Source organism: Electrophorus electricus, chromosome 13 (assembly GCF_041902795.1).
Source record: "Electrophorus electricus isolate QZ-2024a chromosome 13, ASM4190279v1, whole genome shotgun sequence".
Taxonomy (NCBI): domain Eukaryota; kingdom Metazoa; phylum Chordata; class Actinopteri; order Gymnotiformes; family Gymnotidae; genus Electrophorus; species Electrophorus electricus.
The window spans coordinates 6,813,682-6,826,204 of NC_137509.1; the positions used below are offsets into that span (position 1 = coordinate 6,813,682).

At 36.8% G+C, this 12,523-nt stretch overlaps 1 protein-coding gene across 1 annotated transcript; it reads left to right on the plus strand.

Annotated features, from left to right (window-relative positions):
- The first annotated feature begins 1,220 nt into the window (after nucleotides 1-1,220).
- On the plus strand, nucleotides 1,221-11,110 carry si:ch211-216p19.6 (E3 ubiquitin-protein ligase TRIM39). Its single transcript, XM_035520078.2, is given in 9 exon segments — nucleotides 1,221-2,486; nucleotides 3,039-3,122; nucleotides 4,738-5,291; nucleotides 5,459-5,558; nucleotides 5,703-5,935; nucleotides 6,032-6,182; nucleotides 6,814-6,849; nucleotides 10,452-10,728; nucleotides 10,730-11,110. Coding segments are annotated over 8 exon segments (1,692 nt in total). The 5' UTR covers nucleotides 1,221-2,486; nucleotides 3,039-3,064; the 3' UTR covers nucleotides 11,013-11,110.
- The last annotated feature ends 1,413 nt before the right edge of the window (nucleotides 11,111-12,523 follow it).

Consider the following 12,523-nt stretch of genomic DNA (forward strand, 5'->3'; position numbering starts at 1 on the left):
AATTCTAAAGAACTATTTTTATTATGAATTATCAATCACACACTTTGTAAAAATGACATAAGTGTTATGACAAGCTCTAAGCAAAGCTTCCATGGGGGCCTGCAAACAAACATGAGCACCATTTGGCTTCCTACATTCTACAGCTGTTATGTGAGCATGATTTTTTAAATAATACAGCAAGTAGAAATTCAGAATTCAGTGTCAAAAATGATTGTTTATCAGAACTCTTTGTGTTTGTTCAGAGCGTAGACTAGAACATACAACCATGTACTACAAATCCTGAAGTATACCTGAAATAATCAAAGGCACTGTAAATCAAAAGTCAAAGCACGAGTTCTTAGCAAACCGATAGTGTTACCATCTGATGTAAATCAGGCAGTGGGGGAGGGGTGTGGCGTGAAATGGATATACTGCGAATGTGTGTGCAAGCAGAAAGATGAGGTGAAGTTATAGTTAATTGTGTATTTTTCTGTGTCAGTTTTATGCTTTTAACACACGACACTGGTTTCCGTTTATTTAACACTTTGATATGCCTTCCTTTACAGCCACCTCTGATTTATGAACTCCTTATTATATTAATTCATTAATTATATTAATTAATGATTCACTGAACTTTTACAATACATAACCATAGCTAGTGAAACTAGATTTCTACATAATATAGCATTATAAACCATGACATACAGCGTTTTCTAAGAACAGCAGCAGAATAGCTTCATCCAGTACCCCCAAGATGGGATAGCAGAACTAAAACCAATCCTTTACTTAGATCATGAGTAGTACAGATACAGTCCCTGGCCAAAGATCCCAATCTTATCAAGACAATGCTTACCTTGCACTTTTTGGTGAATCTCACAGCCAGCAATACTGCAGTTCAATCATATCATCACCAAACCTTGTTTTTTTGGATAAGCTACAGTGGGGTGCTGTTTTAAAACTCCATGCTAAATGATTTAGAATTCTTCCCCTTCTATTGTCTTCTATTACTGTTCTGCTTCCACATACTCCATTTTCCCACACCCTGACTCCTGCGCTTATTTTAAGACTTTCCTTATACTACTTGTTAATAATCGAATTAAATGCCATTATCGGGGTGGGGGGGTATTTGGACATGTCCAGAAATTCAGGCAAAGTTACTCTTTAGATATTTATTTTCCTGGAAAAAAACCCAAAACATTTCTATGTCGTGCTAATTGTTTAATTCATTTGAATAAATCTTAAAGTTTATTTGTTGTTGATGACAGTTTGGTCAGTTCTTGTAAATCCAATGTAACAATGCAGAAGGTGTTTAATACGTACAGTATTCACTCACTCTGCAGAATATTTCCCCAAAGTTTAAAATGTGCTGGAGTATTTATAATTTGCTTTACATCAATTATGCAGAAATTCACATGGCACAATTACAGTGTCATTTCGTTCAACCGTCAGTTCACAATGATGTTACAGCAATTAAATTCATATGAAAGTAAGGATAATTTAACATAATTATTTCTATTTTCAGAGCAGAGCATCTCACTGTAGCTTAACCAAAAAGCAGAGTTTGAAAGAAAAATAAAGTATGCAGGTAATTTATATTTTATTTTAGTAGTTAAGCAGCATGAACAGAGAACATCTATGATCAAGCAACCCACAATACGCATTCATAGAAGGAGTAGAGCTACAAAAGTATCACCAACTCATGTCATACACAGTATGGTACTGAAATATACAGACCTTGTAATAACAAAAGAGGTCAAAACTCAGCTCCTCTGATTAGTTCTCCTTTATCCAAATAAGAATAAGGTTTCACCTCTGTTTCATAGGAGGACTGTCCTTCTTTTAAGAGTACACAACATGGAGTGTCAACACTAAAGTGTGTGTATGTGTTTGTGTATTTGTGTATGAACAAACATGTGACACATTTGTAGCTGTACTTCCTCGTCCTGGGTAGTTATGTGGAGGAGCAGATGGAATTACATTTTTAATATCCATTTATTGGCATTTTCCCCAGGTGGTGATGTATTTCTGAGACTAGAGTAGTCAAGGGAAATCAAGAATAGGAGTTCATCCAAACAGGTAAAAAGATGACCAGAAATAGCCACTGGAACCAAGGACAAAATAGTGCCACTGTACTTTTAACAAGGAGGTCATTGAACAATCTGAAGACTGATAACAAATGACTATTACAGTTTTCTGCAATTTATTTGTAAATACCGTCCGTGTGTGTGTGTGTGTGTGTGTGCGTGTGTGCGTGTGTGTGTGTGTGTGTGTGTTCATGTCCAGTGGTTGATGGTGCTTTGTCCTGGGTGTTGTCCTCTCTCCCCTCCCTGTACCTGATTCAGTCCTCCAGGTGGCTGACGTTTACACCAACCTGGCTCTTGCACCAGTCTCCCTATTCTTTACATTCATGTTGAATATGTACCTTGTTTTTACAGTAAATGTTGACTGCATTTACTGGATATTCAGCAATTCTGTGAAGAGTAAAAACAGCAAAGAATAAATTAAAAGTATGTATTTCAGTGAATGTTTCCTAATTTAGGAATGTGTACTTTACTGCTGTCAGTGAACTACATGAGTATACAATTAAGACATAATCTACTGACGTGAATAGGTAGATAGCTGAAAACCGATTTTAAATTATAATGCGAACAATGACCTAAAGAAAAAGAAATTCATTCACTTGCCAAGTTTTTGTGCTAAGATTAAAAAACATAGTCAATAGATCTTAAGTAAAGAGAAATTCTGAGTAAGAAACTAAGTGAATACTGATTGCAGCATAAAATACTCATATAAGCACACAAAAGTGAGAAATTATATAATATATATGTGAATATATATATGTAATATATGTGAAAAATAATATAGACCTGAGACCTCTGAAAAGTCATTGGAAGTCTGTCCTTAATACAGTATAGTCTCAGGACTTTTCATCATACAGGAATTCTTTACCTATGTTTAAAGTAACGTGTATATTGTGTATATATAAAAAAACATTAAAAACACTTATCAATACTGCTGTTAAAGGTGTAAAATGTGTGATTTCATTTCTTGATTAAAAGGACTAAAGACAAGCAAGAGGAACAAAATGGCAGAATCTTTACCACCAAGACAAAGCAGGGGAGAGGAAGGCATGGAGCAACTATGTAAGTGCAAGTTCACCCAGCTCATGCATGGTTAGGACTCCCTTATATTTAACTATGAACCTTCTCCCTTTTATCAAGTCTGTATTACACAGCTATGATAAAGGAAACGCATGTCTTCATACGTGTGAGCTGAGAAGTTAAAAATTGTCTAGCCTAAGAAATCACCAAATTGAAACTGAAATCACCACAGCCATACACTTCACCAGCCCTGAGAGGGCTGTACAGTTCACATATTTCAGTATTTAATGTTTAGGGCATTTGACAGATCTTTTATCCAGAGCGGATTACATGTTTACCACTATTTGATAGAATTACACAACAACAAATCAGCACTCAAATCTTGTAGTGTGAACTTGGCTAATGTGTTTCTAACACATTGCTTTAGACAATCATAGTATGAAGGGGTCTACTGTGGTTCCAACCAGTCAATTCATTTGAAGGTCAATGTATAGCTAGTCCACCCTCTCTGCTAGTATTGCCAACAACTGTCTTGAAAAGCATCACAATAGATCCAAATATAAATTAATAAATTAAATGAATATATCTTGCGTCCTAATACTTATTTAACGTTACGTTAACTAAGCTATATGCTACTGTTTACCTTGTCATGCAGGTCTCCACATTGAAATGTACTTCCTTATTGGAAGCATGTAACAAGTGAAATCAGTACCAAATTCCATTTTGTCTTAATTATTTAATGATTTTTTAATTAATTATTCCTTTGTTAGTAACCATGTGATAATAATTTCAATAATTTGGGCTTTTGCACCATTTTAGCCAGTGCACCTGTCCACTGTTTACATCAGAGATTGACCATTACATCATTTTTATACTCCTAGGAGGTCTTTGGTCAGGTTTTAATAGATCATGAGTTCTCAAGTCATCAGATCAAATTTCTGTCAGCTTGGATGATCTTGAGTCCTTCAGTATGAGTAGTGAGCCAATCAAATCAAATAAAAAAATTTAAAAAGCATTTGCATACTTTGACACATTCACATACACTCTCATTCATATATATCTTTTTGTCCTTTAAAAGCTATGAATTTAATTTTAGAACCCCTTTTTAAACTATTGTTTTGATCAGTTTATTAGTAGCATCTGTTCGAAGAATCTAGATCTAGTCCACTACGAACATAACTGTCATACCTGTTGCAATAAATAATTAATTAAATAGATAGATAGATAGATAGATAGATAGATAGATAGATAGATAGATAGATAGATAGATAGATAGATAGATAGATAGATAGATAGATAGATAGATAGATAGATAGATAGATAGATACTATTAATGACACCAATTATCAATACATCACATTATCAAATGCTACCAGCCTTACCTGAGAAGTTAGTCAGAAACCACAAATGTAGTTTGCTAAGCAGAAAACTTTGTGCTAATTTCACAAGTAAATATTCAATAGTGTTTTTCATATAAACACAAATACAAAATAATATTAAACCTCACAATAATGAAAACAATAAGAAAACATTAAGGTGAGAGAGCAATACACAATATATTATGCAGATACCAAAAGTACATCTTATTGCTTTGTTATACACAAAAAAGATGGAATTAATTGTTTTTCTCTTATTTTTCTTTTATAATCACTAATAGTTACACCTGGTTCCAGAGATCTCCTGTCTGATGATCACTTACTGTGTTCTATCTGTCTGGATGTGCTCAATGAACCTGTCACCACTGCATGTGGGCACAACTTCTGCAGGACCTACCTCACACAATACTGGAACAAGGATGAAGTTTGCCCGTACTGTAAACAGACATTCACCAGAACACCTGAACTCAAGATAAATACAACACTAAAAGAGGTTGTAGATCACTTCAGGATGAAAAGTGGTGGTCTGAATAAACCTGAGGTGCTCTGTGACTATTGTACTGGAGTGAAGCTGAAGGCTTTGAAGTCCTGTCTGGTGTGTCTGACCTCTTATTGTGAGACTCACCTGGAGCCTCATCAGAACATCTCGGCCTTAAAAAAACACAAACTGATAAACCCTGTGAAGAACCTGGAGAGCTACATATGTCAGAAGCATGAGAGACCCCTGGAGCTGTTCTGTAGAGATGACCAGATGTGTGTGTGTCAGTTTTACACTGAGATAGACCGCAAGACTCACAGGACTGTTCCTGTAGAGGAGGAGAGCAGACAGAAAAAGGTGAAAGAATATGGATATAAAGAATGTAAATTAGTAATAAAGAATCTGTAACTGAATAATACATTATATTGTAATAAATACCAAAATGGGGATAACTAATTAAAAAGGTCTTCTTTAAGAACCTGCATTCTTAACCTTTTTACAATATTTTTGTTCTCTGTCCATAGACACAGCTGGGAAAGTCAAAAACAGAATTGCAGCAGATGGTTTTAGACAGACTGAAGAAGATCGAGGAGGTCAAACTCTCAGTAGAGCTCAGAAAAGTGGGTGAATCATAACACACTTTATATCTCTTAGATCTTTTCTTTTATTATTTTTCTTTAAATGTATAGCATTTAGCAAACTGATATTACAACATATTTACTTAGCTTTGACTGTTTTTAATTTTTTAATTATTTTTTTCTTCCAGAGAAACACAGAAAAAAAAGATTGCAGACAGTGTTGAGGTCTTCACTACTCTGATACGCTCCATTGAGAGAAGCCAGGCTGAACTGCTTCAGGTGATGGAGGAGAAGCAGAAAGCAGCAGAGAGGCGGGCTGAAGGACTCATTAAAGATCTGGAGCAGGAAATCACTGATCTAAAGAGGAGAGACACTGAGCTGGAGCAGCTCTCCCACACTGAGGACCACCTCCACCTCCTACAGGTCAGTGTTCCTCTCTCTGCTCAAAGACAACACAGCACATCACAGGACAACACTCCCCATTCTGAGGTGTTTCTCCTCCCTCCTGCTGTACTGTAGATGTACCCAGCCCTGAGCAGCCCTCCACACACCAAGAACTGGACTGACACTGATGTGAATGAGGAGACTGTGAGGAAAGCTCTCTCTCAGCTTCAGAAGACTCTGAATGAAAAACTCTTTCAAACATTGATTGAGAAGTTGAAAGAAACAGGTGAGGGATTTGCACATATGGTTAACATCTGTTGAAACAGTAACTACTCTCACTATACACTTACAGACATTTATTTATGGGAGATTCATTGCAGGTGTATGGTTAGAGACTATAGCCCATGTGTTGACAAGCTACCACCCAAGTCTTCCTCAGTTGTCGGGTTTTAACCACAGCACACTGCTCCTGACTGAATATGTCAGGCCATTCTCACAATGCGGTGCCTTATGCACTCTTATGATCACCACACCCACTACCATGCAACTACCATGTGAGTGTAACTGCTTAAAATGCCCTGGCACCAAAATAATATCTTGTTATTACCAATGAAGTAGCCAATGATGAATATGGGTATATGGTGACTGGCAAACTGATGCTTGGCAATAGATGGGCTACAGTTAGTAACTGTACTCCTGTGCAATGCAACCGTAACATAAGTGCATTTAATAAAATGATTAATGTAGGTCAATGCTAGGTGTTTCTGATAAAGTATTGAGTATCAATAATTAGAAAAACATCCTTTTAGCCTTTTAGTTCAATGATGTATATTGTCAATTTTATGCTCATTTATTAATCATGTAATTTCACACCTCACCTATCACAATTCATTAATCCCACCTTTTATTGTGATCAGTATACACAGACCTGAAGAGGTTCAAGAAGTATGCAGGTATTGTATCCTGATATGTAGCACACCTCTTGTTTCTCCAACAGTATTTACACTGATGCAAAAAATGTTGGGTGTCCTCAATTTTACATAAAATTAAATGCATGTTGTTTTTTTATATATATGAGTTTCATGCAAACACTTGATACCTAAAGTCCACTGGCATTACTGTCATCTTTATCATCAGCAAGATCTTTGCTACAGAAATTCAAGTTGTTATTTTTGGCTTTCTGACTTCAGTATCTATTTCAGCAATTTGCATGCATGCTAGAAGCTAACAAAAGTCTTTTATTCATTGGTCAAATAGAAAATGTAAACAAACATTTTTTAAAACATTGTCATCTCTTTTGTGGGCACAAATCCCTTCCTCCTTCTCCATAAATTATAAAAATGAAAGCTACATCCGTAATCAATTTAAACTATGCTGTTTACAAATAATAACCAAAAGAAGCTGCAGACAATTCCTTTATCATAAATAATTTGATCTTGTTAGTAGCCAAACAGCTTTTAGGTTGGGCAGTGGTAGCTCAGTAGTTAAGGTTCTTGACTTATAATTGGAAGGATGCTAGTTCAAGCTCCGCCACTGACCCTGAGCAAGGCCCTTAATCCTCAATTGCTCAAGTTGTACTCACTCATAATTGTAAGTTGTTCTGAATAAAAGTGCCAGGCAGCTAGCATTACATTACTTGCTGGCTTAAGAATGTATATAGTGTATTTTTAGAAAATGAAATTCAGTCCTTGGCTGATAAAATAGTCTACAAGGTCTACAAGCTTGATTTCATTAGTAATGATTCTACCCACCCCACTACAGGAATATGTAGTTAAACAAATGGCTTTGCTATTATCCAACAACATATTGACCCAGATATCAAAAAGACATCATGGCCTGCTTCTGTGATGCTCCGGGTCTTTACTCTGGCACTCATTTTGCCTGCTGTTCAACCAGCTTGAAACCCATAACACATACTGCATTTAGTTCACTTCCTGCAATTAGGTCTAAACATGTTCTCACTGCAATTGAACTGCACTAGGGTTCACTTGAAAGCAGCCTAAGGGAAAATGCAGCAGGATTCAACATAAGCGGACTAAATACTGCATATGTGGAAGCAACCTTAAAGACTTTTCTTTAATCACAAATATCCCTTCTTTTTTCATAGAGTTCTCAAGCCACATTGGTTTATGCATACTGATTCCAAAGACATAAACCAGTCCAGAATTGTGATGTCATTGGGTAGTAGCTCAATCAGCACAGCACATTTAGTTGTTCACAGCTGACGAAGTTATAACATCAATGGATTCCTATGGGAGGATAGAGGGATGAATGAAAGAATAAGTGGATAGATGAGTGCAGTCAGTATGAAATGCAGTTTGGTGGGTCAGTTGTTGAGACATTTCACCAAGTTTGAAGCATATTGCTTGAAAATTAATGGAGTTATAAAATCAATGGGTTCCTATGGGAAGATGGAGGTATGAATAAAAGCGTAGAAGGGGTGGATACACAAATGGCATCAATATGAAATGCAATTTGATGCTTTGGTTCATCTGTTGAGTTTAATGAAAACTATTACTTAAAAATTAAGGGAGTTATAAAATCAAAGGCTTCTTATGAAAGATGGAGGGATGAATGAAAGGATCAAAGGTGGTATAGTCGAATGCCATCTGTATAAAGTGCAGTATGGTGACTGGGCATAGTAATTCTATTTTTACAGCTGATGGCATTTCTTAAATCAATCCTGTGGGAGGATGGAGGGATGAAAAGGATAAAAATATTGGAAATATTGAGTTTAGTTATATTACAGCAGACTTACTATATATATATATATATATATATATATATATATATATATATATATATATATATATATATATATATATATATACAGATCAATTAGTAGAGAAAATATAATTGTTCTATATACACAGCTGAGTTATAAAATCAGTGGATTCGAAACCAATAGCGTATGGATACATAAAAAGGATGAAAGGATGAATAAAGCATGGGGAAAAATAAAAGGATGTTTTGAGATGGTGTATCGCTCTAAAAATCAGAAGCACACCATCTGGGTATTGGATGGAGGTTTCTAGAAAGTTTGGAAGCTCTGTCTTGTAAGATGTTAGAATAATGGCGGTCTGACATTTATGGTGGGTTCATGGGGTGGGTGGAGTAATGTTTGTGAACAAACTTTGAGTTGGCTTGCCAAACTCTATACTGAAAAACAGTATAGTAGGGACCAGTAGTTCAATAAGTATGTCAAATTTAGTTCTATCTTTAAAGATGAAGGATTTGTAAAATCAGTGGGTTCCTATCAGAAGATGGAGGGATGAATGAAAGGATAGAAGAGGTGGATAGCCAAGTGCCATTAATATGAAGTTGTGTTTGGTGACTGGGCTTAGTATTACAATCAGTACAGCAAATGTAGTTCTATTTTTACCGCTGAAAGCATCATAAAATCAGTGGGTAACTATGGGAGGATGGAGGGATTAATTAAAGGATAAAATGTGTAAACACACAAGTGTAAACACACACATCACTATGAGATTCAATTTAGTGATTGGGGTCAACATTTGAGACCTTTCACCAAGTTCAATGGCTATAACTTGAAAATTATTGGAGTTTGATGGGTTCTTATAAGAGGATGGAGGGATGAAGGAAAGGATAGAAGGGGTGGATAGACAAGACCTATCAGTAGAAGTGCAGTTTTGTGACTGAACCTAATAGTTCAATCAGTACAGCATGTGGAATCATTATGGGAGGATGGAGGGATAAAAAAATGAATAAAGAATGAGTTGAAAAGAAATTGATGTTTATTAATATTAGAGCAGACTTGGTGGCTATGGTATATAAACCATAGGAGCTAGGTGGCATTTAAAAATGAACTGAAGCCAATGGATGAAAAGGAGGGATAGAGGTGTGAACAGTGGATGAGTAATTTTATTTATCACTCCTCAGATCATGTACACCATGTTTGGTAGATTTGCCTTGAAATTTAACCATATGGGAACAGTTTGAAAACTTGCCCCATAACCTTTTGTGAAAATAATAATAGAGGGATGAAAAGGTGATAGAAGCAAGGGATCACTCTAAAAAGCACAAGCACACAATTTAGGTATAGTACAGAGGTTTCCAGAACGTTTGGTGGTTCTATATCAAAAGCTGTTGGAAAAAAATACAAATTTACTGCAGAACAACTAGAAAAGTGCACTTACTGAAGAAAATGCAGTGACTGCATCTTAAGTGATTCCCCTGTAGAATGGGTATGGCTCTGTGGTTTCATACATTCTACCTATGGGAAATGTACAGCACTTTTGCTTTGTCATGGCAATGTCAACATGAGAACAATCACCAGCAGCGCAGCATGGGAAACACAGGGCTTAAATACTTGAACTACTTAAGGAAAACTAAACAGGTGAAACCAGTAACAAACACTGAAACAAGGAGCAGGGCCAACAGGAGCAAAACCCAAACAGAGTACCGTGAAGCGAGGGAGGGGGTGACCAAGATAAGATTTTAAAAATCTCTCCACACTCAACTTTATCAGTGTGAAACAGTGAATAAAGAATTAATAAAGAAATATTAAGTGTAACTAATGTATCTAACTTCACAGTTGATGTGACTCTGGATCCTGATACAGCTCGCTCCCATCTTATCCTATCTGATGATGGAAAACAAGTGACACATGGAGACACAGAACAGAATCTCCCTGACAACACAAAGAGGTTTAACTGGTTCTTCGGTGTTCTGGGAAAGAAGAGGCTCTCTTCAGGGAGATTTTACTATGAGGTTCAGGTGAGGAGGAAGACTGATTGGGATGTTGGAATGGCCAGAGAGTCAGTTGACAGGAAGGGTACAATATGGAACTCAGAGAATGGATACTGGACTATAGATGAGGGGTGGAAAAAATTATCAGTCCTCTACTGACCCACTTACCAGTTTGATCCTAAAAGAGAAGCTACAGTCAGTGGTGGTGTTTGTGGATTATGAGATGGGTCTGGTCTCCTTTTATGATGTGAAGGCCAGGTCTCATATCTACTCTTTTACTTGTCAGTCTTTCTCTGAAAAACTCTACCCAGTCTTTAATCCATTCTATAATAATAAGAGTAAAAATTCTGCTTCTCTAATCACACCAGTCACTCAGTCCAAATTATTTTTTTTCTTCCATAAATGATCACCAACTAAGGTAGTATTGTCACTATAATTTTGTAATTTAAGAGTTTTGAAATTAAATCTTATGTCAAATCTGAAATGCAGCATTATTTATTGGAACGAAAGGATATGTGTCCAATATCAGGTCTGGAACTGAGTCTGAGTAAATACAAAAGTCTGAAATGCACATTACTGCACATGAAAATTAAGTATTGAACATATATGAAGTATATACATGTTACATATGCTTAAGTAAGTTCCAGAACATTTTACAAATTAAAGTACATAATTGCAGATATAAATATTTTGTCTATTATTAGCATCTTAAAAAAATAAACTTTTGAAAATTCAGTCTGCATAGACAAAGTGTCTTTTATAGTCATTGTGATTTAATGACCATTGTATTCAGGTCACTGTGTTGCAAGTGTCTGAGGTCTTGAGACTTAAGTCTTTAGTTAAGTTCCAAGTCTAGACTGCGGAAGAAAAGCCACTTCAGATGAGATATTAAGGTCAGTATTTTTATTACAAGCAAGCAGAGGAATCCTCCTCACAGAATGATGCAAATAAGGAAGTTTTTCCTATACAGTCCAATATCCTCCATGAGCCTTAGTTCCCAAGGAAACGCCTCAGTCCACTTGGAAAACCTACAAACACCAGCAGTTACTTCAACTGACACAAGGAGGCATGTGCGTAAAGTCTATCTGTAGACATTGAAAGGGATATTCAGGAGCCGGCAAGGCACCATATTTGGCATGTGTTTTACCCTGGTTGCTTCTAGCACAGGTTAAGCAGCTATCTAGTAGGAGTTTTACAGTTTTACGTGTTTCCGGTATACAAAACTGTTTTTGAACGTTAGCCTTCACCTACCTTTGTGCGACATGTGAAATCCTGTGAAAATGACGCACAAGAAATGGCAAAACAGATTAAGGAAGGGTGATACGCCCCTCCAGGTCATGGATCAGACCATCTTTATCAGGCTTACATCCTTGATCAGCCCATTGAGAGCAGTCCTGCCGTGTACCCTGAGCGTGTAAGAAAAGCAGATCGAGCCAAGGCCTGCCTGCTCAGTCCAGGCCCTAGTAAAATGGAAGACAAACACTGAGCACGGCTCATCAGGGCCATATTTGCAGTTGGTTTCCGCAAAAATGTCTCTCCGAGAGACCCGTAGTCTAAGTAGGGATTCCCTCAGGGTCCTAGGGTCCTCATATCCTTCATAAACAAACATAGCACTGAGCGGTATAAACTCCCTTTCAAACGAGCCTGTACATGGATAGTGTCTAAACCCAGCACATTCAGTCCAACCAGCCAGACAATCAATGTACGGATCACAATGTGAGCCCAAACCACACCGAAACATCCAATTCTTCGGGGTTTCCTCCTTTTTGGGTTTTACATAACTAACACCGGAACCCATGGGTCACCCAGCAAAATCAAAACCAGTATACAACTACACAAAGAGTGCTCAAATAAGTACAGAGGAGGGAGGGTTCACCAATAAACAGTAAATCATGTTTCAATACGTTTCAGGCAGGA